At 48.7% G+C, this 27,872-nt stretch overlaps 3 protein-coding genes across 5 annotated transcripts; 2 read left to right on the top strand and 1 right to left on the bottom strand.

Annotated features, from left to right (window-relative positions):
- Positions 1-695: 695 nt before the first annotated feature.
- Slc5a2 (solute carrier family 5 member 2) lies at positions 696-6,714 on the top strand. 2 transcript variants are annotated; one of them, XM_074060050.1, is made up of 14 exons: positions 697-869; positions 1,375-1,446; positions 1,522-1,626; positions 2,499-2,663; positions 2,970-3,075; positions 3,339-3,419; positions 3,568-3,797; positions 4,070-4,205; positions 4,370-4,477; positions 4,587-4,737; positions 4,852-5,020; positions 5,098-5,313; positions 6,073-6,202; positions 6,284-6,714. In XM_074060050.1, the coding sequence occupies exons 1-14, from the start codon at positions 744-746 to the stop codon at positions 6,502-6,504; spliced, it is 2,016 nt and encodes a 671-aa protein (XP_073916151.1). In that variant the 5' UTR covers positions 697-743; the 3' UTR covers positions 6,505-6,714. The 2 variants fall into 2 exon arrangements, with proteins under 2 accessions (XP_020014224.2, XP_073916151.1); XM_020158635.2 differs by having other exon boundaries at positions 696-869; positions 6,073-6,714.
- On the bottom strand, positions 5,462-18,458 carry Rusf1 (RUS family member 1). 2 transcript variants are annotated; one of them, XM_020158636.2, is made up of 13 exons: positions 18,089-18,458; positions 17,814-17,928; positions 14,318-14,363; positions 13,251-13,283; positions 13,063-13,168; positions 10,852-10,953; positions 9,076-9,146; positions 8,811-8,995; positions 8,672-8,729; positions 8,277-8,347; positions 7,533-7,676; positions 7,343-7,420; positions 5,462-6,875 (listed from the first exon to the last, which is right to left on the bottom strand). In XM_020158636.2, exons 1-13 carry the CDS (start codon positions 18,395-18,397, stop codon positions 6,778-6,780), a joined length of 1,416 nt encoding a protein of 471 aa, XP_020014225.1. In that variant the 5' UTR covers positions 18,398-18,458; the 3' UTR covers positions 5,462-6,777. The 2 variants fall into 2 exon arrangements, with proteins under 2 accessions (XP_020014225.1, XP_073916152.1); XM_074060051.1 differs by lacking the exon at positions 18,089-18,458 and having other exon boundaries at positions 14,318-14,380; positions 17,814-17,910.
- A 71-nt stretch (positions 18,459-18,529) lies between these two features.
- Ahsp (alpha hemoglobin stabilizing protein) lies at positions 18,530-25,700 on the top strand. The gene is made up of 6 exons (XM_074060052.1): positions 18,530-18,855; positions 19,110-19,192; positions 20,239-20,299; positions 24,773-24,841; positions 25,019-25,093; positions 25,337-25,700. The coding sequence occupies exons 5-6, from the start codon at positions 25,019-25,021 to the stop codon at positions 25,565-25,567; spliced, it is 306 nt and encodes a 101-aa protein (XP_073916153.1). The 5' UTR covers positions 18,530-18,855; positions 19,110-19,192; positions 20,239-20,299; positions 24,773-24,841; the 3' UTR covers positions 25,568-25,700.
- The last annotated feature ends 2,172 nt before the right edge of the window (positions 25,701-27,872 follow it).

Raw genomic sequence — 27,872 nt, 5'->3', positions numbered from 1 at the left:
CTATTATTGCTTATACTCTCTCTACAACAAAATTAGAGATAAGGACAGAATAGTTTCTGCTGGGTAGCGAGGAGTAAGGGGGGTAAGGGAGGGAGGGGGGGCAAGAGAGAGGGCGGGGGGTAAGGGGGGCAGGAATGACCCAAACATTGTATGCACATATGAATAAAATAAAAATTAAAAGAAGCAGGCACTTGGGCTGGGTTGTGCAGGAAAGTGGTAAGGGAAATGTGAATCTACTTCAGGTTTGGCACAGGGAAGCAGTGGGTAGGTGGGCAGGAGCCAGGGCATGGCAGGCCTGGAAAATCAGGCTGTGTTGCCTCTTGAGTGTCATGGAGGAGCTGTGGAGGATTTCTGAGCATGGGGTCGATACTGCGATACTGTTATACTTAGTGTCAAATAATGATCTCTGATTTAACAGAGCCTTCTGGCTGCCTCAGCCAAAGATCCCTATGTCCAGGCTGAAGGGGATACATTTTTAGGAAGTGAAAGAGGTGACTTTGAGCCTGGGACACTGGGGAGGGGGTGAAGACTAAGGCCTATAAAGGAGCACTCTTGAACTTGAATGGGCCCAGCACCCCAGGACAAGCCTTCGGCCTTGATATAACCTGATTCAGCTAAATAAAGCTGGGGAAGGGAGATGGAACCTGGGGGACTTGTCGGCTCACTGCCCCTGAGGTAACCATTAATCTCCGTCCTGGGGGAATCCAGGGACCAGTCTTCTTGAGGGGCAGATTGTGGGCAGAATGGAGGAACACACCAAGGCAGGCTCTGAATCAGGGCTGGGGGAACAAAAAGTCTTGATTGATAATACTGCTGACATCTTGGTCATTGCTGCCTATTTCCTGCTGGTCATTGGAGTTGGCTTGTGGGTGAGTTTGACAGGATTTTGCTAGGGGCTGGGTGTCTGGGGCTTGGGGAAAAGTCTTTGTGAGACCCCAGAGAGCGTGGGGGAAAAGATGCCTGGGTCTTTGAGGGAGAAACCCAGGGCTGAGAAGGCAAGCGAATCCTTTGAGGACTTCAGGGAGGCCCAGGTGACATTAATTCCTTGCTTTCTATATTTAGGTTGTGATTAAGGGGGTCAGTGGATTTTCATTAAGCTCAGCATTCTAAACGAAGTTTCTGTTCCCCATCCAAGGACATATCCCAGGCCCCAGAGTCCAAACATTCTTGGGCCTGAGTAGCTGGATATGAGGATGAGGGCCTGGGTCACTCCAGATACCTGGGGAGAGAAGTTGGTGGTAGGGTATAGACAAACAGGGGTGTCGACTGCTGGTTAATCTGCAGCCTAAATCAAGGCTGAGGAATGCATTGAGTTGGCTAATGAAATCCAAAGATGTGCCCTGAACCCAGGTCTCTCCCTACTTTTCTTCCCAGTCTATGTGTAGAACCAACAGAGGCACAGTTGGTGGCTACTTCCTGGCAGGACGAAGCATGGTGTGGTGGCCGGTGAGAGGGGCTGGGCCATGGGATGGGAGGGGCTCTAGAGGAGCAGCTGGCTTACTCCTACCTCTGGTCACCCAGGTCGGAGCCTCTCTCTTTGCCAGCAACATCGGCAGTGGCCACTTTGTGGGCCTGGCAGGGACTGGTGCTGCAAATGGTTTGGCTGTGGCTGGATTTGAGTGGAATGTGAGGCCTCCTTTTCCCATAACCACCCCACCCTGGTGGGAACTTCTGGGAGGGTCACACCTTGGGGAAGCTCCTGGCAGGGAGGGTAGAAAATTTGGAGTTGGAATGTCCCAATTGTGGGGTGAGGCTGGGTTGGAAGCGAGAGTCACATGCCCAGTTCGGAGGCAGGGAGATGCCCACTTTCAAGGAAGGGGTCCTGCATCTGACTTGGTGTTTGAGCTGGCACCAGCTGATGTCCTCTGTGGGCATTTATGCACTTCTCTGTGACATGGGGAAAGAGCTCCATAATGGAGAAACACCTATTTTGAAACTGTGGTCTGTGAGCATCTCTAGGCCAAATTATGGTCCTTTGTAGAAGCTGAAGAGGATACAAAATTCTGGAACTGAGGTTCAAGTTGGAGTGTTGGGAAGGCAGGGCTTTGAGCTCAGGGCTTCCTGGGAGAGGAGGTCTCTGAGTTGAGCCTTGAGGGACAAAAGGTTTGGGTAGGTTGAGGAGAGAAGGGAGACAGCCCTGCCTGGCAGATACTGAGGTCAGTCTGAAGGGCATGTGCTAGTGTTCATCTGCAAAGAAGGCATGTGTGTGGGAGGGAGAGGGGAGATAGGGACCTCTTGGGAGGGAATGGCCAGGAACTGGGGATGATGGCCTGGAAAGGCCCCAGTTAAGGGCCCAGGAAGATGTCAAGATTCTGTTCCTTAATGCCCAGGACCCAGGCTTATCTTTTGCAGTTGTCCCTTGAGCCCTGGCTGTGAACCTCCCCAGGACCACTTGCTCTAGTGTAGCACGTTCGGAACGAGGTGTCTCAGATCCTTCAGGGCAGACAGGCTGATGACGGGATGCAGATATGGAGTCAGCTATCACAGTGTGTCCACAGGCTCTGTTTGTGGTGCTGCTACTCGGCTGGCTCTTCGCGCCTGTGTACCTGACTGCGGGTGTCATTACCATGCCACAGTACCTGCGCAAACGCTTTGGCGGTCATCGTATACGCCTCTACCTGTCTTTGCTCTCGCTTTTCCTGTACATCTTCACCAAGATATCGGTGCGCATGCGCGGCTGTCGGGACTGCCTCCTAGAAGGGCGGGGCCCTGCTTAGTGGAGGTCTTCATAGAGCTGTGGAGGGTGCAGGACCGAGGAGAAACCCAAGAATCACGATGGAGGCATGGGCCTAGAAGGAATAGGTCTCCGGGGCTGTGGACACTGGGTGAGACCTGAGAAGGCCAGACTGTTGCAAAATGAGAGGTGGCCACGTAGGATTGTTGCCTGGGCAGGAGGAGAACCTGGGTCACTGCCTTTGCCCTTGGATCCTGACCTGTGAGCTTGCTTCCCTCCACCCCGCCCCCACCAGGTGGACATGTTCTCCGGAGCGGTATTCATTCAGCAGGCTCTGGGCTGGAATATCTATGCTTCTGTCATCGCACTCCTGGGGATCACCATGATTTACACTGTAACAGGTGGTCCTAGCACAGACTGGCGGTGGGGCTAGGGAGGGGTCCCCCCTGGAACGGTTTTGGGAGCTTTAGGCATCAGTGGAACCTAAAACCTATCTACACTTTGCTTCCCAAGCTCTGTTTGCTGGTGCCCTGGCCATGAGCAGAATGGGCCATCATTTTAAAATCTGTCCTCCTGGAAGGGTACTTTTCAAATTCTTAGAAAGACACCATATGTGCTGGAGATCAAGAGCCAGGCTCTCCCAACTGACTCAGTCCTGTTGCAGGAGGGCTAGCAGCGCTGATGTACACGGACATGGTGCAGACCTTCGTTATTCTTGCGGGGGCCTTTATCCTCACGGGTTATGGTAAGGGGCTCAGCCAATGGGGTTGGGGCGCGGAGGTCTGCAACCACAGCTCCTCGACCCAGGGGCAGGGACATCGCACGTCTCTGGTACGTGGGTCCTAAGGACCTTAGCACGGGTGCTGGGTCCCTTGACGACCTTGCTCGCACAGCTTTCCACGAGGTGGGCGGGTACTCGGGACTCTTCAACAAATACCTGGGAGCAGTGACTTCGCTGACGGTGTCGGAGGATCCAGCCGTGGGCAACATATCCAGCTCCTGCTATCGACCGAGGCCTGACTCCTATCACCTGTTCAGGGACCCTGTGACAGGGGACCTGCCGTGGCCCGCACTGATCCTGGGGCTTACCATAGTCTCGGGCTGGTATTGGTGCAGCGACCAGGTGTGCAGCCAGGGATTGGTCGGGGGACGAAGCTGAAATGGGTGGCGGCTGGACCCAACCTTCCCAACAAGGTTGAAAGCACAGTCCAAGGGGGCGGAAACATGGCTAGGGTAGAACCAGAGCCCTGCAGCAGGGTGTGAGAATGGAAACTTGAGGCGCACTGAAGCGCCAGAGGCAGGGCACCAAGTGGAGTGGGGATACAGGAACTGTCAGGCCTGAATGGGCAGGGGATGGCTCGCGGTACTTGTCTCTTCCCCCTGCCCCCATCATAGGTCATAGTGCAGCGCTGCCTGGCCGGAAAGAACCTGACCCACATCAAGGCGGGCTGCATCTTATGCGGCTACCTGAAGTTGACGCCCATGTTCCTCATGGTCATGCCGGGCATGATCAGCCGTATCCTTTACCCGGGTAACGTCTGCGATCCCACTCCATCTCTTGTTCTCTCCTAAAACTCGCCCCTCCGGGGTGTGTGTGTCATCTCTCTCCCCTGCTGTGATTCCCAGTTCCCACTAGGATTCAGCGGTCCTGGTTCACAGACCCTGTCTAGCCAACCCCTCCCCCTCTTCTCACAGATGAAGTGGCATGTGTGGTGCCGGAGGTGTGTAAGCAGGTGTGCGGCACCGAGGTGGGCTGCTCCAACATTGCCTACCCAAGGCTGGTGGTGAAGCTCATGCCCAATGGTGAGGGCAGACTCTGGGGAGCTGCCAACAGAAGGGAGTCAGCCCTTGCCAAACCTCACCTGTCTGGCCCACTCTGGTGGCCCTGCCTCACAGCTCCCATTGGCCACAGGTCTGCGTGGACTCATGCTGGCTGTAATGCTGGCTGCACTCATGTCCTCACTGGCCTCCATCTTCAACAGCAGCAGCACACTTTTCACCATGGACATCTACACCCGCCTGCGGCCTTGCGCAAGTGATGGGGAGCTGCTGCTAGTTGGAAGGCAAGGACTAGGTCCCCCACCTCCTGCCCCACAATCTGGGTTGGGGCATGGGGCACCTGCAGGGTTATGGGGAGGGGAGGGTCCTGGTAAAACCTGATGACCTCCCAACTGCAGGCTCTGGGTGGTGTTCATTGTGGCAGTATCGGTGGCCTGGCTACCAGTAGTGCAGGCAGCACAGGGTGGGCAGCTCTTTGATTACATCCAGTCAGTTTCCAGCTACCTGGCACCACCAGTGTCTGCGGTCTTTGTGCTTGCACTCTTCGTGCCCCGAGTTAACGAGAAGGTGAGCTGGTGTGTGCTTGTGAGCCTGGGGCAGGGCTCTGACATTCTGGGCAGGCTTTAACACTGCTTCCCCCGCAGGGCGCCTTCTGGGGACTGGTTGGGGGCCTGCTGATGGGCCTAGCACGCCTTATTCCTGAGTTCTCCTTTGGCTCTGGCAGCTGTGTGCGACCCTCAGCATGCCCTGCGTTCCTCTGCCGGGTGCACTACCTCTATTTTGCCATTGTGCTCTTCATGTGCTCCGGCCTCCTCACTCTTATAGTCTCCTTGTGCACTGCACCCATCCCACAAAAGCACGTAAGTGTTGTCTTCTGGGCAGACTGGGTGACCAAACACGTAACTGCATGAGCTGCATGAACCATCTGTGCCTGTCTGCAAGGAACACCCAGTAAGGGTGACCCACATTTCTATACTGAGGGTTGGTGGGAGCAGGCTAGGGGTCCAGTTTGAGGTTGCATTTGCAGAGCAAGCCAGTCTTTTATTTAAATGATATTTGTTTGAAGTAGTTTAGGGGGAGGTGGACTGAATAGTTTGGAGGGTTGGCATGGCCTTTGGAACTCAAAACACAGAATATGATTGGTGGCTACGAGGACAGAGTATCATCTTGAAAACTCACAAAAGGGTCTGGTCTTGTGCTGATGCAGAGATGACAGGGCGGCAAGAAAAAAGGGGTAGGCCTGGAAGGCTGGCAGGACTCCACAGCAGCATGAGGAAACCAAGTGAATGCCCATAAGAAGGAACACTGAGAGCAGGAGTGTGAGACCAGTCTCAAGTAGCACAGTTCTGGGTATAGACAGGACCCCTGGGGTGAAGCAGGGGTGAGGAGGGCCAGTGGCTTTAGACACCCAGCTGAGGTGCTTTCGGTACAGCCCAAGGGCAAAGGTGGCTAAGGCAGGTGGAGTCTGAGTGAGCAGAGCCTGGCTGAATGTGCAGACTAGACAGAGGGAGGCTGGGGAGGGCAGCAGTAGGGCTGGTGTGGCAATTTAGACTAGGGACCTAATGATGTAGGGTGAGATAGCAGAACTCCCACATGGTCCCTGTTCCCACACCTTCCAGCTCCACCGCCTGGTTTTTAGTCTCCGACACAGCAAGGAGGAACGGGAGGACCTGGATGCTGATGAGCTGGAAGGCCCAGCCTCTCCCCCTGTACAGAATGGGTGCCTGGAGCATATAGTAGAGATGGAAGGTAAGGTACTGCCCAAGGAGTGCCTTGAGGAGACCGGGAGCCCACTCCTACAGACTAACTGCAGCCCTCCGTTTCTCCCAGAGTCTCAGTCTGCAGACCCAGGCCCCTTCTACCGGTGCCTGCTCTGGTTCTGTGGAATGAACAGCGGTCGGGCAGGTAGCCCTCCACCCCCTACTGAGGCTACTGAAGCAGCCAGGCGGCTGGAGGACATCAGTGAGGACCCCAGGTGGACCCGTGTGGTCAACCTCAATGCCCTGCTCATGATGATTGTGGCCGTGTTCCTCTGGGGCTTTTATGCATAGGGTCAAATGTGCTAGACGCCATGAGCTACAATCACGATAGAGCTCAGCCTCATAGAAAGTGGAGGTGGGGAGCCTGCAGTGGTTCCCAGAAAAGGAGAAGGGCAAGAGGGGTGGGGTCTAGTCCATCTGATGGGCAGTTTCTTCCCACAAGGCGAATGGTCAGCTGGCCATAGCAGTTTGCTTGAGCAAAAATAAAGGTGCCTTCCCACACATGCTGTAGCTTGATCCTTGCTCCCAGCTCCTGTCCTGAGCCCTGGGCCAATACGTGGCTGCTCACAAAATCTTCTTTTCTGGAGTTGGGAGCCACGTAGCCCTCCACTCATCCACTTCTAACTGGTGCTTCTCAGTCTTCCAGCCTGCGGTCTGCAGTCCTACAGAAAGGCCATGAGGTGATGCTGGTAATCCTGGGGAAGAGACTCTGGGCTGACCCAAATGGGTGGGGAAAAAGAGAGGAACAGGCTGGGCATGGCTTTGTGCACTGTTTGGGCTCCTCTTCTGGGTAATCTCTGGCATAAACTGAAGCTGAAACCTCATCTGGTAGTAGCCAGAATTCAAAGTTTGCAACGGAAATGGAGCAGGATAGAGGAATGCTACATAGAAGGTCATCTCCAGTGTGTGAGCCCAGCCCCTCCCCCAATTCCTAAATGCCAGACCATTATCAGGAACACACGTCAGATATCATCCTAACCTCCCCAACCTATGGACAGGGAAACCAGTCCCTGACTTAAGGTCACACAGAGAAGCCAGGTCTCTTATCTCCCAGGTGAAAGTATGGAGTAAGGATAAGCAAAGCCCCAGGGCTGAAAGCAGAGGCCATGAAGTCACAGGCCGATGTTACCTTTTAAGAACTCTGGGAACATCCTGTCCAGCACTTGGTGTAACTTCCTGATGACGACCCAGCCATCTCTCTCAGGACCTGGGGTGGGTACAGAGCCTGTGTGCCCTCTGTGTGGTCCTTAGCAGGACAGATATGTTCATTCTTTCCACCGCACTCCATGCCACCCACAGTATAGACACGAGGCTCTCACCTGCCTGCATCCGGCTCCTCAGTTCCTCTAGCTCTCCTGGAAGGGGTCCATCTTCTTGCAGGGCTCCAAGCACAAGCCCGTGTGTGGCAGCCCTAAGGACAGTCTCAGGGCCTGCCATCTGGCTCAGAACCACTTGTACCTGGTCTGGAGAGAACCAGGGATAGATGTGCATCAGGGAAGAGTCATTTCTTAAACACTCTCAACCCTATCACTCTGCTTTACCTGTCTGTGCCCAGAGACCTTTGCCAGGCATGGAAGGCCCTTTCCTCACTTCTCTTTTTCACCTTCATCCCCTGTTGCTTCCCATTGCGCTGGCTAAATTATATGCTCAATATCCAAATATGATGTCACAGCAGCTCACTAGGGTGGGCTTTGGCTAATAAGAATTAAAGACTTTTAACACATCACCCACAACTAGCAATTGCAAGGACTTGTTTTCCCAAGAGGTGACTAAGGATGGGAGAGAAGAGTGGGTCGCAGGGACAGCCAAGGTCACAATTTTATTTGAAGGTGTTACAATGTACGGGGTGCTTTTACACAATCACCCTATTTGATCTTCAGAAAAACACTACAGAAAATAAGGCAGCTACTGTAAGAGAGGTAAAGTGAATTTCACTGGGACATGAAGTTTAGTCTACAGCACCTTCCTGGACTAGGCAGCCTTCAAACTGTCCAGGGCTTGGGCCCTGAAGCTGAAGGGCCCCAGAAGGGTGAGTCTCAGGCTGGAAGAATGTTGATACTCACTTCGCTTCTGGTTCCAGTGAAGGAGGTAGGGCTCCTGGTGCCCCTCTACCATCTGCTGCAGCTCAGAGACACTGGTGGAGAGAAGAGTATGGTGGAGCAGGGAAGCAAGGCAAGAGTACCACCTGGCCAAGTTGTCTACATGTCATCCCCCTCTGTTCACTTCCCATCTATTTCTTAGCTATTACCTGCAGTATGTATGTAGCCATTCACTCCCTCATCTACCACCCTTCCTTCATCCAACAAATACCTCACATCTGCTTTACGTTATATGCCCTGCTGCCCTCAAGCAATTATGCTGACCCCCAAGTCTGCACCTAGAATAGGGAGGCGGGACCTGGTCAGGGGAGGCCAGTGTGAGAGGCAGCAGTAAGGAGTAGGAGATACTGGCCACTCACCTGGAGATCAAACGGTGTAAGGGGACCCCCAGAGACAAAGACAGAGATGGCCAGAAACCTGTAAGAAGCTGGAGTCAGGAGGCCCAGGCATGGGGAAAGCCTGGGATACACAGGACAGGAGACCAAGGGGCTGGTTCACCTGTCCACAGTGGCTCCATCTGATTGGCTGAAGCTGGGTCAAGTACCTCTCCCCTCTGAAGGAAGTGCTTCAGGACCAGTTGGAGTCGGCTTTCATTCAAAGTCTCCATGACTAGGGCACGGACTGCCCGGTAGTTGGCATAAATGTGAAGGGCAGTGAGGAGGAAGAAACATCCAAGGCTGAGGCTGGGACAAGAAAGTGAGGTAGCCAACGGGGACAGAGGCCCAGCTAGGCATCTCCTCCCCAGCCTCGCTCCTAGGCTTACCTAGGGCAATCTGATATCAGAGGAAGCAGCAAGAGGCTGACCAGGAGCCCCGCCAAGTTCACCAGTGTCTCCTGGAAATGGCAGAGGGGTCAGGAGTTGGAAAGCTCCCTTTCAGGCCAGACTGAATATCCCTGAGTGCTGTTCACAACACTCTTTCCTACTCCAGACTCTCCCAGGCCCCCTGGCTCTGATGGAGGTACCAAGTAAATTTTAGTGTTTCAGACAAGTGAGCTGCTATTTAAAAGATGACATATCCTTCTCTGCCCAGGTGGAAACAATGCCTTAGGACACCCTTGGAACATGTTTTGCAACAGTTGCCTGAGTAATACCACATTCAGGCACTACCTGCTGTGTGGGGAACTAGTTTCATATGCGGTTGAAATGGGTGGGTCCCTCTCAAATTCCTTGGTATGCAGTAACTGGCAAACAAATTTGCAAAGGGACCAAGGAACCACTTAGGAGGAAAAGGAACAGATCCCCTATGAATGGATGCAGATCCAAATCTCTTCCCCTCCTCCTGACTCACCATGAGGGAGGAAGAGACTGCATTGGTGTCTCTGGCCACTGGGGCTGCAGGGAGAGCTGATCTGGTAGAGGGCTTGAGAGCTCTCTTTCACCAGTGCATGATTGGACTGTGGAAATCAAAGTGAGGATCAAAGGCCCTGGGAGCTCAGGAGCAGAGGGATGACAGTAATTTATGGATTTGCACTAAAGTCACATCGGCAGAAGGCAGGGCCTGCTGTGAGGTAGCACATGGCCAGGCTGCCTCTGAGATGCGTTACTGCCTCACTGAGGAAGCCCTGGAGCCTTGGAACCCAAAACTCAGGGGTGGGGGGCAGGGCAGTGAGAGCAGGTGACAGAACAGGCATGAAGCCAGGAACCCTAAAGAGAAGGGCTTGACTGTTCTTATTTCTCCCACTTTAACAACTTGCAGACTCAGAGCTGGGAAAGACCATGGAAGAACTAGCTCAACCATACCCCTGCCCAAGGATCTCTCCATGCTGTATTTCCCCATCTGTAAAATAGCCATGAAGAATACTTAACAGTAACACTGTAAAGACTTAATGAGTTCACATAAAGGAAATACTTGGTATGCAGTTAATGCCTGACAAATACTAGCTGTGTTACTACTACTGAGCAAATTAATATGAGAAAGCTGGAAAACAGGACTGGATAGGACAGAGGTTTCTAAATTGCTTCACTGTCAAAGAGAACCATGTCAAACTTCTGTGGCCTCCCTCATCTGTAGATAGTTACCATTAAATGATGGAATTCACATAAGCACTTGGCACAGGGGACTGGGGGAACCTACTATCTGTAGAATTCAGTCTTAGGGGCATCCCTGTCACCCTTCCAGGTGAGGTGGAGGGGCTGGGCAGAAGGGTCTGTTAAATTGCCAAGTGGAGGCCCCTGACCAGTGACACCTACAACTCCAGGTGTCAAGTGCCTTTGGACTTGTCAAGCACATTCATACATGGCCCTTATGTGATCTGGACATCCAGCCTCTAGAGTGGGGCTATGGCCCCAGGAGTGATAGCTCACTCTTAGCCACTCATGCAGTGGGCAGGGGCTGACGTCGGCTTGGACTTCCTGTCACCAGGACCATACAGTGAGACCTGACTGCACAGCGAGTCACAGCAGGGAGCACTTACTCTACCTGTCTTCTACCCACCCCTTCTCAGGGACACTTAGGTGCTTTTCTCCATCTCCTCAAACTGTGGCATGATCTTGCCCCTCACCTTTCCCCAACACTGTTTCCTGACCCTGGCTGCTTACCTGGCTGCTGTCCTTGGCTGACACATCGGCCACGTTGTTTCTCCGGGCCTGGTGCACGGTCAGCGCAGCCCGAGTGGCCCCACCGGCCACACTCACAATGCACTGGGTGGAGAGGGAGGGTGAGGGTAGAGCAGTCATGTGCTACAGAAACACAAGCCCTTCTGTGGGTGAGCCAAATGAATGGCTCCTACCAGCTTAAGTAAACCAGGAGACAGGTGACCCCACACAAAAACCCTGGACGATGTCTTCGGTATCTTGTTCTTACTCTGCACTCCCCCGATGCACATCTCCTGCTTGTTTCAGCAGAAAACATGCCCATCATCATGGGACCTGGCCCCAAGAAACTCACTTTCCTTCCCAAGGTCGAGGCCCAAAGATCATTCTTAACCCAGAACTTCACCCTCCAACTCCTACTTTGGCTGCATCCTCTCCCTTGCTGAACCAGTCTGGCTTCCATCTTTATGCTTGTATCAGTGGTCCTGTCCTCCCAGGTAACCTGATTTTTCCCTCTGAGATCTTAGGATGGTAAAGCTCATTGATGAGGATCAGTTTATCTCAAAATTTATCAAGCTTCTTTTAGATGCTAGCCACAGGTTAAGGTGCTGAAATACAAGTCAGAAATATGCCCTGCTTTCATGAAACTTATGGATCAACAGACAGCAAACAAACAAAGTTATTACATAGGTGGAGGAACTAGTTTGCTCAAAGCCAAGAGGAAAGTGGTACAGAATGAGTCTGGAGTGGTTGGCAGGGAGCTGTCCATGTGCAGCCTTGTCAAAGTCTTCATCCTAAAAGGGTCCTGGGCAGGGAAGTGACCTGACTTGATGTCCACAGCTAAAGGATTACTGGACTGTTCAGAGAAGGGCTGATGAGAGGATAACGGAAACTGACAGACACCCAGGAAGTAGCCATGCTTTTTCAGCAATGGAGGCAACAGAAGATGGAGGAAGGAATGGATTGAAGGGAGGAAGGAAAAAAAAAAATCATACAACTGGAGAAGGTTTAGCTGAGATGACAGGTGAGGGGAGGAGGAGGAGGAGGAGGAGGAGGAGGAGGAGGAGGAGGAGGCAGCATGGTGGAAAGCTGATGTAACTGGGGATGGAGTACTGTTCACTGAGACTGGAATTCAAAAGGGAGATTTTAAGGGGAAAAATTCACAGCCTGTTCTATTGGCATATTTGAAAGATGAAGAGACAGAGGCCTCAAAAAGCAGTTGAATGGAGAATTTGAAACATGCCAGAAGTCACAACTCTAACAGCCCTTGGTCCATAGCTACCACAGTGGTTTTCTGAGGTTTCCCAACCTGCAGATATGGATAGAGTGGAGGATGGAGTGACTATAGCATTTATTGCATGAAACGCCCAGTTAAGTGTCCTTCACTCAAAGAACTGTTGTACCTAAAACACCAGTAGTGCCTTGTGAAGAAACAGTGCTCCAAAGTCATTTCAAATGGAGATGGCCTTTGAAGTGGGCCTTGCATTGACTGAGGCTTCTCTGCTCTTGGTACTTGGTTTTGTGGTGAGGATGTGCTAGGTTCTTTCCTGAATATTGCTGGGCTTCAGCTTTCTCATCTAGGTGAAGCTACCCTAAAAGAGTGGTGAGGACAAGCTGCCTGGTAGAGCAAGAGCTTCTATTCACCTGACTGGCACTTCTTGCCTCACCTTCAGATCTGTTTCTTGCCTCTTGGCATTGACCTGTGCTGTTTCTTTTGCCCAGAACACTTGCTCTGTACCTCACATTCACTCTTTAGGACCCAGGGGAGGCCTTCTGCATTCCCTGACTCTTTCTTGTCTGGGACACTTGTAGCTGTTATTCCATAAGTATTTATGTTATCATATGGGCTTCCTTTCAAAGATGATAGGGCTTATATTCTGTCAAAACATGTGACAGGCATTCAAAACATGTCTTACTGAAAGAATGAAAAACAGATAGGAAGCCAGTTCCCAAATGTTGACATTGGACCTCCCCTGCTTCGCCTCTCAGCTTGGAACTCCTTCAGCAGTCCTGTGGCTCTAAGAACTGCTGGGGACTGGCTGGCTGAAGTACTAGGGGCTGTCTAGCTAGAGGAGGATCAGAACCTGGTTGGGTCTGAATGGAAACATCTGAATTTTCTTACTCTTTAAGAAGTGTTTTGAGTATGGGGCCCAGGTGAGCCCACACAGTACCACCAAGGCAAGGATCTCAGGCATGGGGTGTCCCAGAAGTGGATACCTTGGCCAGGTTGCTTGTACTGACGGTCATAGTGAAACAGATTGGGAATATGGGAGCCATAATCTCGAGGAACATGGCTAAATCGTTGAGAATGTCAGCAAAGAGCCTGGGGAAAAATCAGAGGTTGGAGGTCAGAGACAAGAGACCTTCACAAGACTCTCCTCCCCTCTGTCCCAGTGCCTCCTCACCTCCATTGCTTTGCATTACAGTCCAGTTTACTCCTGTTGGAGACAAGAGGTCATTGCAATTTAGACTAAAGGAGAACACATGCTGTGGGTTGTGTGGGGAGTGCTAGGCCATGGTAAAGTCCAAAGGGCCCAGGGAAAACATACCTGCCCACATATCCTGTCACTGCTTTCTGAAATGTTACTGCCTGGGAGGACCCTCAGTGATCACCCAGTGTTTCCCTCTTACTAATCAATGACTCACCTAGGGAAAACCTGACTGTGTAGTGGCTACTCCCTACCCTCTAGCTGCTTTTGAAGAAGGCTACTCTACTCCTGAATTCCTCTACCTTCTCCTTTTCTTCCTGCTTCCCTAAGGTACCTAGCAAAAAGTCCATTGACTTCATATTGGTAAGCACTACTAACCCTGCAGGGTATAGATAACCAGTCCAGACTCCCCTGGTTCACATGACAGTGGCGGGAAGAAAGGACAAGAGAAAGAACTGGGCCCCAATATTCAGGCCTGGGATGTTCTGTTATGTAACACAGTGGATGGGCACTTTATCTGTCCCTACACCTGGAGGCCACTTCACTAAAATTCCAACAGGAGATGCTGCAGCCCCCATACCAGCTCAGAATTTGCAGCATTAATTTGCAATCTCCTAAAGGGAAAGGGAACATTCATGGTTGGGGCATACTATACACAGGGGGGCTCCTGGTCTAGGTTCTGTCAAAGGTACCTGCCTGACACCATGGACAGAGTACAGGCTTCAGGTTCAAATCCAATCTCACTAATTACAGGTTGTGTGGCTTGGGCAAGCAACTTTCTTCTTTTAACTATGTTTCACATATTTAAAATGTACACATTTAATCCTACCCCATATGGTTGTTATAAAGAGTAGAGACAATACAGAATGCTTGTAGGACATAGTTGGTTCACTGAGCATGTGTGTGCCAGGCACAGATAGTCTGTGCACAGACTATCTCAGTGAACCTTGGCAATCACAATGAAAGGCTGATGTTATTAGTATCATTACTATTGCTACTGGGGCAAACTGCCAGTACTTGGTTGATTGGGAAGAGAAACTTACCCCTTCCACCAGGTGAAGGCGATGCGGCCCAACATGCCAGTTGAATCTGGGAAAGAGAAGGCCCTGGTAAGGACAAGGGAGGGACTCAGGAGCTTCAGGGCCTGGAGGACCCTGGCACTGAATTGGCTAATTCACCCTAAGTCACATGGCTTTTAGAGGAGCTGAATCTGTCATGGAAGTTTCTGGATAGACACAGTTGTATGACAGGGTCAGAAGCTCCCCAGTATGTACTCAAGGGAACTATGTACCCACCCACATACAGTGAGATGTAGATAAGAAATGTTCTTGCAGCACTGTTAATAACAGTAAAAAACTGGGATCATGCAAATGTTCACTGTCAGGAGGATGTATGAATTTTGGTATATCCACTCAGTGGCTTATTAGACAGCAGCAAAAATCCAATGGCCCTTTACAGAAAATATTTAGCAATTCAGACTATCCTTTATACTGAGATAGCACCCATTAAGTTGATCTGAGCAGGGGGATCACAATGAAGGAATGTTTTAGAACTAGACCTCTGGGAGAGACTCCTATGTTGGGTACTAGAAAGGACAGACAGAATGGACAGAAGCCTGTAACTAATTTGAGCTTGAGGGCATGGACCTGAAGTGGAAGATGAAAGGAGAAGGGAAACTAGGTTGTAGAAAAGTAAGCTGGGAGCTTCTCAAAACAGAAAGGTGGTAAGGTGGGCAAAACCCATTCTCCACTTAAAGTAGATACAGTCACTCAGTGCCAGAGCCTCTGTTTTTGGCATTGTTTAGCCAACCTGGATTTGAGGGAGACTACTAAGAACTTTGATGGACACCCAAAATACCTACCCCTTTCAGTTTTCACAATCATCTCATAAACTTGGGAGGGGTCATCCTCTTCTTACAGACAAAGCAACTAAAGCTCAGAGAAGATAGATGAACAAAACTGGAACATTTCACAAGAAATTAAATCTCTAACTTTCTAGAAGACTCTGAGGACATGGGCAACAGTGGGCCTGATTTCCCTTACTGCCACACTCACTCAGAGAACATGTGTACAACAAGTTCCCATCTGGCCTGCCCTGGAAGTAATCCATCCACAATAGTCATCAATGGCATTACAAGCCTTTTTTCTATCACTCACCTAATCTCTTCAAGTGATTTTTCTTTTTTTTTTTTTTGGTAATGGGGTTTAGACTCAGGGCCTTGTGCTTGGTAGGCAGGCACCCTACCACTTGAACCATACCACCAGCTTTTTTTTTTTTTTTTTTTTTTGGTGGTACTGAAGTTTGAACTCTGGGCCTCATGCTTGCTAGGCAGGCTCTCTACTACTTGAGCCACTCTGCCAGTCCTTTTTTGTGTTGGGTACTTTTGAGATAGTCTCATGAACTATTTGTTTGGGCTGGCCTTGAACCGTGATCCTCCTGACCTCTGCCTCCTGAGTAGGTAGGATTACAGGTGTGAGCCATCAGCGCCCAGCCACCAGCTGTTTTTGCTTTTAGTTATTTTTCTGAACAGGGTCTCACTGACCACGAACCTCTTATTTGCTTTCCTCTCATAGCTGGGATGATAGGAGCACACCACCATGCCCGTTTATAGGGTCTCACTAACTCCTCTCTCCCTTCAGCCCTCATCCTGAGCCACAATCCTCCCAAACTCAGTCTCCCAAGTAGCTAAGATTATAGTCATGGGCTACCATGGTTGGCTCAAGCATGTTATTTTCTAAACAAACTTTTCACTGCTCCATTTAAGATTCTTGTACTGGATCTACTAGTGATGCTGAACGTGGCTGAAGGGGAACCCACGGACCAGACTCCATTTTTCTTCCCTTTGGATGCACACTCATACCCAATCAGGTGTGCATCCTCCATCCAATCAGTGGCTGCAGGGATTAAGATACATATCATGTGTAAGTGGGCAAAACTCCTGGCTTACAGAAGGCTGTCAAAATGTTAACTGCTAGTAGTATTACTATTGTTAGTTATGACAATTAACATCATTCCCTTACTGGTCTGCAACTGAAAATGATCACATCAAAAAATTTAAAGGCTTTTTTCTCTTTTTTTTGAGGCATTAGGGTTTAAACTGAAGGTCTTACTTTTCCTAGGCAGGTGCTCTATCACTTGAGCCATATAAAACGGTGTTTTTTTAAAATTCTGCATACACATTTCCAATGTTTTTGATGGAAACAAGCTTGTAAAAATTCTTTTTAATGAAGAGTTTTCTTTTAACACTGTAACAGGTTCTACAACAAGTGGATGTTTTTTCATATCTTAAAGTAGTCTTAGTTTTTCTTAAAAACCTGTCTGAGCTGAAGACATATATAGGCAACATGCTAGTGATAATAGTAGGGGTTCTGGTAATGACACAAAAACATCAACTACTGACCTGAACTCTAACTGCATTCCCCAAACTTGGCTAACAGGAGAGCAAGGGAAAAGATCCAAATTAAGCACAGTGTGTTTACATGAAAGTAGAGCCAGGAGTTAAATCACCTAGGTCCATATCCAGGCCTACCACTTCCTGTATGTGTTACCCAGCAGTTTTCTCATCTATAAAGTGGGGATGATGGCAATACCTGTCTTAGAGCTGCTCTGAAGACTGAATCAATACATAGAAAGACTGACATACAACAGACACTGGTAGCAAAAACTACTATTGTTATCATTAAAAGAAGAGACATAGAACAAGCCACAGATACTACTTCTCCACTAAACATGCACTGTAAGAGAAAGCTTCTTTCCAGAGGTGATTCATTGCTGGACAATGTGCTCAGTCTTTACAGTAAAGGTGTAATCAGAAGCCTCCTGATTTCAGAAAGACCCAGGGCAGTTCACCAGAGATGGAGCCAGGCAGATGCTAGTAGAGAATGGGCTTCCCCTTAGGTCTTATTTAAATACCTCCTGGCAATAGTAGTGAAAGACTAAAGGCCAGTGGACAAAGCCATGGGCCCTCCTGATGTGGAATAAGTTTCCCTTTTCTTCTCTATTTCACTCTACAGTAGCATGGTACCAAATTGTATATTTACTTGTTTCCTTAGTGATTTTTCAAAAAGTTGAACACCCTCAACACACAATCACTATTATAGTATCATGTAGTATCCCAGAGGACGCAGAGTACTTTACATCATCCCCAGAACCTCCTTTCTCCTACTCAGGACCATTTACATCCTTTTTTCTTTTTCCTGGAACCAACCAACTTCTACCATCCTGGGTGGCTGGCAGTTTTACTCAGTAAATTGCATTTTCATGCAATCCTTTACAAAAAGACTAGGAGTAAAGGGAAGACTTAGGGGCTCAGGATCTAGGTGACTTAAGGACTATGCGGTTTGTCTAGGGGACAAGTGCTGCTGCTAGGCTGGTGCCCAGAATGCAGGTATTCCAGCTGTGGGCAAAATGACAAGCACAAAACATTATTCTAGGTACGGAGGAAGACTTGACTCCAATATGCTACCTACACACGCAGAGCTGGAGAGGAAAAAGAGGCCAGAGAGAGGGTAAGAGGCCAAGCCGCAGGGTCCAGCTCACCTTTCACCAGCCAGGTGGCCGTGGCAGCAGACACCGAGGCTTTCGCGTTCCCCACCCCCAAGCCTAGCAAGACCGCATGCGTGGCCAGGGAGCCCGAGAGGCTGGAAGCAAAGGCCTGGTGGGGAAGAAAAGAGGTGGAGTGAAGGGCGGCCGCAGGAGCACCGAGGTCTGCGTTCTGCCACCAGCTCTCCTTCTCACGTGTGCGTGGGGAGGGGAGGTGGCCTCGCTGTCCCCGATCCCCAGCCACACGCAGCCCACTCCGTGGCCGGGCCGACCTGCACGGAGTCCCACAGCTGGTAGGGCAGATAGTCCGCGCTGACGCTGTCGGGGAAGCCCTGGGGCAGGAACACGGCCTGGAGACCCGCGAGCGGCTGCAAGGCGGCCCCCGGAGCCCCGTCGCCGTCCCCTCCTCGTCCCTCAGGGGTCGCGGAGAAGATCCTCGGAAGCCGCCACCCGCGCCGCCCCGCCGCCTCCCACCGCAGGCTCCCGTCCGCGGCGGCGCGGCAGCCCCGGGCGGCTCCGGAGCCGAACTGCTCCGAGCACAGCGGGGGCTCCAGAGCCCCCGCGCCCGCCACCCCCGCCATCCCGGGTCTCCGTGTCCACTGCCAGCTGGACAGTGAACGGGCCGACCCGCGCTTCCGGCTTGGCTACGGCGACCGCGAAGGGTCAATGTTCCTCTGCGACCGCGACGGGGCACTCTAACTCCACTAAGGGCTGCTGGCCTCCACAGCATCCTTTGTCCAGCTCCGAAAGTAGACCACCGTATCCTCTGATCTTCTGACCCCGCCTCGGACCCGCGAGACTGATCCTGCCTTTTATTTTTGAAGCATTTTGTAGCTGGGCTCCAGAAGCAATGGAGGGCCCATGGCCTGACCAAGACATCTGACTTCTAGCCACCTGCCACTCCCAGTAATGGAGAGAAGGAAAGACAGCACCTCTAGCGAAACTTTTGTGTTTGAGACCCCATTACATCACACAGTTTTCACCTGTGCGACTGGGCAAGTCTCTGGGCCTGGGTACCTTCTTTGTTATGAGGTCAGAGGTAATGTTTTTAATTTTTTAGACATGGTCTTCTTATGTAGGCTCATGCTGGCCTGGAAATTGTTATGTAGCCCAGGCTGGCCTTGAACTCTCCATCCTCCTGCCTGCCTCAGATTCCTGAGTGCTGGGATTACAACCATTTATTTTTACTCTTTTTTTTTTTTTTTTTTGGCAGTGTGGGGTTTGAACTCAGGGCCTCATGCTTGCTAGGCAGGCTGTCTTACCACTTATTTTGTGATGATTTTTTTTTGATAGGGTCTCACAAACTATTGGCACAAAGATGGCTTCCAGCCACATCATGCTGATGATCCCTGCCTCTGGAGCAGCTAGGATTACAGGTGCGAGGCATTGGCACCTCGGGGTTTATGTTTGCTCTTTATTCTATGTTCAGTACTGCCTGACTGATAGCAGGCGCTCAAAGGTATTTACGAACAAATAAACACACGATGAGGAGAAACTGGACAAGATGATCTTCAGGCTCTGTTAAACTGCCCAGTCTTTTCCCCCTATGCAACCAAGGGAAAACTTAAATAAGCCTTGTAGGTTCACTTGCTTTTAGTTGGCTTTTAAAAATCACTAATTTTGGAGGTCAAGCAGCTCAGAAATTAGTCAGTCTTCCACTAACTTTGCCGTAACGCTTGTGATGTGTGTGCTATGATGACAATGGCTGCCTAGGTTATTTTTCAGGGCCTTGAAGGCCACTTTTGCTGAAAGCACAGACTCTTAGGCCCATGGATGTCTGATGGGTAACTAATACAGGACAAAAAAATCTTGGTATCTGTGTTAGTCAGCCTTCTGTCACTGTGACAAAATACCTGAGGAAAAACAACTTAGAGGAGGAAGGATTTATTTTGGCTCATAGTTTCAGAGGTTTTGGTTCATGGTCTGCTGGTTCCATTGCTTTCAGGCCCATGACAAGGCAGAAACACCATGGTGGAAAGGATATGGTAGAGGAAGGCTGTTCACCTCATGGCAGCCAGGGGAGAAAGATAGAAGAGAGAAGAGAGGAGGGGAGAAGAGAAAAGGAGAGGCATACCAGGGACAAGATACACCCTGTAACCTACTTCCCCAGACAAGCTCCCATCTCCTAATAGCCCATTCAGATATGAGCTAACCATTAAATGAGGTTAGCACTCTCATAATCTTAACATTACCACCAGCTGAGGACCAGGCCTTAAACACATGTGCCTGTGGGAGACTCTTCATAGTTAAACTATACAGCATCTCTGTCTTTATAGTGTATCTGTCTCTTGCTACCTTAATCTTTGGGTCAGACTATTTCTGCTCAACTTTGCATTTTATTGATCATTTAAGAACTGTGTTGTCTGGAACTACATAAAAAGTTGATTTGACTGAAACTTGCCTAATCTCTCTCCTTTTCAAGGCTGAAGACACCGAGATAAGACTGAGACAAAGTGCTGTTTCAGGCCACTGGAGTGACACCAGTAAGTCTCCAGTCATCAGTTATTTCCTGGCTATTGACCCCCTGCTCATTCTTTCCCTCTCTAGAGTATTTTTTTGTTTTTGGTGACACTGGAGTTTGAACTCAGGGCTTCACACTTGCTAGGCAAGTGCTCTAACAGCTTGAGCTACTCCACCAGCCCCTTTCCGTCTCTAAAAAGCTCTTTCGCATACCTAATTTCCCTGTTGGCAAACCATCTTCTTTAGTTTTTCTGGCTTTCCAAATGAATTGTTTTCTTTGCTCCAATACTTGTCCTTGAATCACTGGCTTTTTATTTTTATTTATTTATTTTTACGGTACTGGGGTTTGAACTCAGGGCCTACACGTTGAGCCACGAGGTTAGGTTTTCAAGATAGGGTCTCAAGAACTATTTTTGGGCTGGCCTCGAACTGCAATCCTCCTAATCTCTTTTTCCTGAGTAGTTAGGATTACAGGCATGAGCCACTGGTGCCCGGCTCACTGGCTTTTTAAAGTGACAAGTAGATGAACTTGGTTCTGTGACATGTAATTTTGACTAGAAATGCTCTGCCCTTCAACCATCACCAAGACTGGTAGAATATTATTTCTAAAAAGCTTCTAAGGAATCCAGGGGATGAGAAAATCAAGGAATATTTATTTATTTGAGACAGGATCTTGCTTTGTAGCCTAGGTTGTCTTTGAAATTAAGTTCCTTCATTCTCAGCCTCCTGAGTGCTGGGGTTATAGACATGTACCACCATGCCTGGTGCAAGGGATTTAAAAAGTAGTGTCAGAAAACGAGAAAATAGGCAGAAAGTTCTTGTGTGTTTATTTGGGGTGAAGATCCATGAAATCGGGAGGAGAGTCTAAAGACAGAGTGTTTCTCTCCCTCCTGACTCACCTTTTTCTTTTCCCCTCCTTTCTCTTTCCCATCTAGTATAGTGTACTGACCCTTAAAGCCAAAAGCATTTTCTTTCTCTCTCTCTTTTTTTAAAATCTGAAAATAAAATATCCTGCTTTTCCAGCCTGGCATTGTTGGGCTTCTCTGTACCCTTTGACTTCAGCTGACAACCTGCTGCTGAGACTTCTGATTCTCCCAAACTATCACCTTCCTCATGGACTCCTGCCTGAAATACCCTCCTACACCATCGTGCCTTATCTGACACCCTCACAGAGTCTTGCTGAGGCTGAGATAAACCTGAGTACTTTTTTTTTTTTTTAATTTTGAGTTTCCTGGCAGAGTGAAAAATTGAAGCACCACAAACATTGTGTTATATTTTTAAATGTTAGCTTCTGTGAGTGTTTCAGCTCTGAAGCCAGCTTCTATGAATGAATTCCATCAGCGGTCCTTGCTTTGAATGAAAGGTTCTGTCTGTCCATGGTTATAACTGTGAAATTGTGGGCAAGTTGCCTATTTCTTTGGCCTTCAGCTTGTTCCTCTGAAAAATGGACATAGTACTAGTGTTTACCAGGTTGAGCTGGGTTGAGGATTAAAAGAGTCACATGTGTGAAGCCAAAAACCATATCTGGCATGCAGTACACACAATTTAAGCGTTGGCCAGTATTTGGAGATGGTGACAAGTATTCAAATTTGAGGTTCTTTGTGAGGCAGGTCAGGAAGCCTTTATAACTAGTGTCACTGTAAAATTCTAAACGAGTATTTTTCTTTTTTTTAAAGGCAGGGTCTCACTATGTAGGTTTGCCTCAAACTTATGAGCATGCTGTCTAAGCTCCCCAAGTGAGGGGGTTAAAGATGTACACTGCCACTCTTGGCTTCAAACCAGGACTTTTAAGAGGGCTGTTAAAAGAGGGATATTAAAAATTATGTCAGGATACAAGGTCTAAAGTGGAGCCATTCAGGGTGGGCTGGAATATGTGGTCACACCAACAGCTTTACTGATCACCATTGTCACATTGTCCTATCCCTGCTCAGAAACCATGCCAACCCTTATTCAGTGTAGCATTTATTTAGCCAATATTGTGCTGTCTTGGAGCCCATTACTATTTGCCTGTGTTAAGTAGCTATGTTCTACCTGTCCAAGTGACTATAAGTCCTTGAGAGCAAGGACTCATCATATACTTCTTTGGATCCAAGTGTGAAAATCAATGATGTGAAAAAAATGAGTGATAATCCCCTTCCTTAACCCCTTGGTAGCCTGCCCCTAAATCCTTACACACTGGGATGAATAGTCAGAGCTCTCATGCCCTGGACTTTCTGCTCATTGGTCTCCCCAGTTCCGCTGATGTCTGTGTAGTCCTCCGTCTCCACAACTCACAATGCCCACTACTTTTGTGGGAGAAGATTGCAGTAATAAAGCCATTTCAGTAGCTTTTCTTCACACCTGAAGGTAAAACCTAAACTCCTTGTCATAGCCCATCAAGGTCTGTGGATCAGGTCCTGCCTTATGTCTCAGACATCCCCCACTCTGTCTCTCACTCCCCTCACTAGAATATAAGCCCCAGGAGGACAGGGACCATCACTGTACCAGTGCCTGGTAGTGCCAACTACCCATTTGTGGAATGAATGAGTTGGTTTTCTCCATAAGGTTGGTATAGAATTTTATTCCCTTTTCACAGACAAGGAATGTGAGACTTCTATATGTAAAATGAATTTACCAAGACCACAGAGCTAAAAAAAGTGGCAAAGTCATTCATTCATTCATTCATCCAACAGATATTTAGTGAACAGCTATTAGTCTGTAGGCACTGAGGCAGGATTCAAATTTGAGAATAATGATTTTAGAGTTATACCATCTTTTTACTTTCTCATTTTGTGCTTTTTTTTTTGTTGTTACTGGGGTTTGAACTCAGAGCCTTCACCTTGAGTCACTCCACCAGCCCTTTTTGTGTAAAGATTTTTTCCAAGATGGGGCCTGGCGAACTATTTGCCCAGGCTAGCTTTGAACAGCGCCCCCCCACCCGATTTCTGCCTCCTGAGTAGCTAGGATGCCCAGCTTTGTACTTTTTATCTTTTTTTTGACAGTACTGGGGCTTGAACTTTGAGCCTTGTACTTGTTAAGTAAGTGCTCTACACTTGAGCCATGCCCCCAGCCTTTTTTACTTTAGTTATTTTTTCAGATAGGGTCTCATGTTTTTGCCCAGGCCAGCCTCAGACCACTATCCTCCCACTTAGTCCTCCCTCATAGCTGGGATTACAGGTATGAATCACCTATGCCCAGCTTATTTGTTGAGACAAGATCTCACTACCTTTTTGTCTGGGCTGACCTCAAACACTTATCCTTCTGATCTTTGCCTCCTGAGTAGCTGGGATTACAGAAGTGAGTCACTGTGCCCTGCTGTGTATTCTTTTTTTAAAAAAAATTAAAAAATGGATATATTCTTTTTTTGGGATACATTCTTGCTACAAAATAATTCAAACAATGTAAATAGATAAGATCAAATTCTCCTTTGACCATAATTCCTCTTTCCCTTTCCTAGCCAATACCAGTCAATCCTCAGAAGTAAACAGTCTATCATTAGACACACACACACACACACACACACACACACAGAGTGCCTGGGTGGCCTATTCTATCTATAGTTCATTTAACTTTGTGACATTTAATATCATCACGTATGTACTGACTTCATTTATTTTAATATCTTCATGTTATGCCATAGTTTCTTTAAAGATTCTCCACACTGATGGAAGTTTTTAGATTTGTTTCTGCCTTTTCATTATTACAAACAGGGATAATAAATTACTTATATAGGCATTTCTATGTATTAGATATGAATATTTCATTAAAATGGAGTCTAAAACAGAATCATTGGCCAAAGGACATGTGTATTTTAATTTGAAGAATTGTAAAATTATCCTTTAAAAAATTTTGCCAATTGATGCTCCTCCTAACAACATGAAAATGCTGGCCATAATCACTATATATTTATACACACACACACACACACACACATATGTATTTCTATTATCCAAAAATGTTCAATCAACCACCTTTGCATTTTAATCTCCATACTTGTATTCTGATCCCAGACACCAATGATGATCTTTTATCTGCCAGATTATTTTTGGTGATATGGTTGAGAACAAGATCTCTCTCCCTCTCCCACCTCTCTCTAGACAGAGTCTCACTGTGAAGCCTTAGCTCAAACTTCCCATCTTTCTCCCTCTGCCTCCTGAGGGCTGGGATTACAGCCTGGCATCGAAGCTGCTATTAACGTAGCATCTATGGGTTGGAAGAATGATTACCATTACATTTTGGATGATGCAAAAATGCCTGTCATTCACTCAGTGAATGTTAGTTTCCTTAGCATTTGGAGCCTTGATATTGGGTTATTGGCAAGCATATGTTCCTGGCTTGGTTCTTGCCTTTTGTGAGTCTCCCATTTATCTGTTTTTCATGGCTTCTCTATCTCTCTAACTCAGGGAAGCCTTACCACCCTCCTCCTCCACCCCAGGTTGACCTATCACTCTCCTTCAGGAACTAGATGTAGGGCGTTTCCTTCTTAAACTGACACTTGATTCCTTGTCTACATCTAGCTGAGCACAGAGGACGTACATGCCCTGAATTGTGAGTGTGAGACAGACCCAGCATTGTTGGACTTGAAGGTGAGCCTAACTTGGGAGAAATTTCACCTCAGAACAGAGCAGGATTTTAAGGGTTTTGGAAAGGTGGTGTCTGCGAAGGGCATGGGATACTTTTAAGAGGAGTGAAATAACTGGAGGGAGATACCCAGGGGTAAGGGAAAAGGATAATTAAAATCGACTTTTTTCGCTATTTGACAGATGGCCCTTCTTCAGGATAATAAGGACATCATTTCTATAGGAAAGAAGGAATTTAACGTTCTGCTGAATCAGCAGGTAAGCCCAGACTCACTGCTTCAAAGGACAGGCCTGGAGAGAGTGTGTGTTGGGGTTGAGGGTCAAGAAGAATTATTCTCTCACTATGAAGCTGGAGGGTAATGGTGGGTTGATAGAAACAAGTAGAGATGGAGTACAAGTCAGAGAAAAGAGGAGGTGAGAGTTTTTGAGACTATTCTGGCATTCCTGAATTGCATTGCTGACCAGGTTCTCCCTTGCCAACTCCCTCCCCATGACCTCCAGGTCTTTCAGGATCCTCTTATCACTGAAGAAGACATGGCAAAGGTGGTGGATGACTGGATGAATATCTACATCAACTATTACAGCCAGCAGGTTACAGGGGAGCAGCAAGAGCAAGACAAGGCTCTGCAGGAACTTCGGCAAGAGCTGAACACTCTGGCCAGCCCTTTCCTGGCCAAATACAGGGCCTTCCTGAAGTCCCATGAGCACCCAAATCATGCGACTTCCTCCTAGCCCAGAGGGCCAGCCCTGCATCTCCAAGAAGCCTTTAAACCCAGACTCTGTGTTCTTAAAACCTCAGGATGTGCTCCTTCATGGTGTTTCTTTACCTGACACCCCAATAAAGATCAAGCCTGGTTTTGTTAGACTTCCTGGTGCTTTTTCATTGTCTCTGGCTTGTGCAGGCGGTTGGTCCTGTGAATGAAGCTATGATCTTGGAGACTTAATTTCATACAGTAGAGGTTAGCAGCTTTAAGTAACCACTGGGCAGAACTAAAATAGGTGGATGGGTTTTCAGGTAGGGACTAAGAAAGTGCTGGGGCAAGGGCTGGTGGTAAGTGGCAGAAAAAAGAAAGAGAGATAGAAGCCATCTGGAAATCGTAGTCTTGTGATGTGTTTATCTAACAGAAAGTTTTTGCAGGTCTCCTTGTTTGTCTGGCTCCAGGTCTACAGCCTCCATTTTTCAATCTCCTTTAGCCCCAGCTCGAATAATGTTCTAGGATCTTCTGACTCGAACTCTACCGCATAATATCACCCCGATACCCCCGGGAGTATCATAGTAATTTATAGTTAAAAAGAGTCTTGGGAACCACTCTGCACATCCCTTATATTTCAGACAGGGAACTCCTAACCTTAGGCTTCCCTATCCTTCAGCCACAGATCCCAGGACTGGGAACAGAGAGGCAGTCAGCTTTCCCCACGGCCCCAGGCTTCTCCTGGCATTTCTCGGGGTGGGTGTGGGAGAGACCATTGCTCTTTCAGGCGTCCAGACTCTTGTTTTAGGGTTCTGGGGTGGAACCAGGGCGGGGCTAGACTCACTAGCGGGTTTTAAGACCACTGGGCAGCCTCTTGAGAAAACCTGACGGCACTTTCCCAGCTGGGAGCAGAGGGGAGGGGCGCAGAGACCGGACAGAGGGCGGAGGGGTACAAAGGGTGGAGGGGCGTGACTGAGGACGGAGGGGGCGTGGCCGAGACAGGGGAGCGGAGAGGTGTGGCGAAGAGGTGGAGCATGTCAACCAGATGCAATGCTTGGGGCTCACTGCCGCTTTCCAGGTGTTTTTCTGTGTTCCTTTTTCTGTGGGAAAAGTCTGGGGCTAAGAGGAGTTGTTCTTTAGTTACTGTCGCTACTGTCTTTTAATTTTTTTTGGCCTCAAGGTGGTTCAGGGTAAAACGGGACCAGTGCAGTGCCCCCAACCATCCTTGCAAACTCAGGGTGTAAATACACCCCAGACTCAGCAATCTCTCAGGAAAACGAGCTGTGAGCATCTTGGAGGTGTAACCCGTGGCTCAGGCAGACGCGGAGGCCTTCCCACTGTACCTGTCAATGATCTGTCTCTTAATGGGAACCCAGCCAGCGCCTTTGGGACAACACCTGTGTATGGGTGGAAGAGAGAGTGTGGTGTGTTGTGGTGTGGTTTAGTGTTGTGTAGTGTGGTGTAGTGTAGTGTACTGTGGTTTGGTGTGATGTAGTGTGGTGTGATGCAGTGTGGTGTGGCGTAGTGTGGTGTAGTGTGGTGTAGTGTAGTGTGGTGTAGTGTGGTGTGGTGTAGTGTGGTGTAGTGTGGTGTAGTGTGGTGTAGTGTGGTGTGGTGTAGTGTGGTGTGGTGTAGTGTGGTGTGGTGTAGTGTAGTGTACTGTGGTTTGGTGTGATGTAGTGTAGTGTGGTGTAGTGTGGTGTGGTGTGGTGTAGTGTGGTGTGGTGTAGTGTAGTGTACTGTGGTGTGATGTAGTGTGGTGTGGTGTAGTGTGGTGTAGTGTGGTGTCGTGTGGTGTAGTGTAGTGTGGTGTAGTGTGGTGTGGTGTAGTGTGGTGTGGTGTAGTGTAGTGTACTGTGGTTTGGTGTGATGTAGTGTAGTGTGGTGTAGTGTGGTGTGGTGTGGTGTAGTGTGGTGTGGTGTAGTGTGGTGTAGTGTGGTGTCGTGTGGTGTAGTGTGGTGTACTGTGGTTTGGTGTGATGTAGTGTAGTGTGGTGCAGTGTGGTGTGGCATAGTGTGGCATAGTGTGGTGTAGTAGTGTGGTGTGGTGTGGTGGTTGAAATCACTTCAGCTTAACATAAAGATGACATTTCCATAAATGTAGAACTATCCAGCCTTAGCTGAGTATAACCATTCCTCAAGTGCTCAGACTGGGGAAAATGATCACTTAACAGGTCTGCCACATGGTAGAAAAGATTCCTACAGTGGATGGGAAGTTCAACATCTAAACTCCAACCATTACATAAACTGTGTGATACTTAAAATGGCACCCCTGTCTTTTGGGCAGAAAACACTTTTAATGGCACTGTACATTCTTTATGCCTATCACCTATCTGTCTAGTCAT

This window comes from Castor canadensis, chromosome 17 (assembly GCF_047511655.1).
Source record: "Castor canadensis chromosome 17, mCasCan1.hap1v2, whole genome shotgun sequence".
Lineage (NCBI taxonomy): Eukaryota > Metazoa > Chordata > Mammalia > Rodentia > Castoridae > Castor > Castor canadensis.
This window is presented reverse-complemented; position numbering and strand designations above follow the sequence as displayed.

Excerpts from the sequence above, each read along its gene's own strand:
- Slc5a2 (XM_020158635.2), top strand. The coding sequence starts at position 744 with ATGGAGGAACACACCAAGGCAGGCTCTGAATCAGGGCTGGGGGAACAA. Across the intron at positions 4,206-4,369 it reads CAGCCGTATCCTTTACCCGG|ATGAAGTGGCATGTGTGGTG; the intron begins GTAACGTCTGCG and ends CTCTTCTCACAG. Across the intron at positions 4,738-4,851 it reads GAGCTGCTGCTAGTTGGAAG|GCTCTGGGTGGTGTTCATTG; the intron begins GCAAGGACTAGG and ends TCCCAACTGCAG.
- Rusf1 (XM_020158636.2), bottom strand. The coding sequence starts at position 18,397 with ATGGCGGGGGTGGCGGGCGCGGGGGCTCTGGAGCCCCCGCTGTGCTCG. Across the intron at positions 13,169-13,250 it reads TGTAATGCAAAGCAATGGAG|GCTCTTTGCTGACATTCTCA; the intron begins GTGAGGAGGCAC and ends ATTTTTCCCCAG. Across the intron at positions 6,876-7,342 it reads GTTCCCAGAGTTCTTAAAAG|GACTGCAGACCGCAGGCTGG; the intron begins GTAACATCGGCC and ends GCCTTTCTGTAG.
- Ahsp (XM_074060052.1), top strand. The coding sequence starts at position 25,019 with ATGGCCCTTCTTCAGGATAATAAGGACATCATTTCTATAGGAAAGAAG. Across the intron at positions 25,094-25,336 it reads ACGTTCTGCTGAATCAGCAG|GTCTTTCAGGATCCTCTTAT; the intron begins GTAAGCCCAGAC and ends CATGACCTCCAG.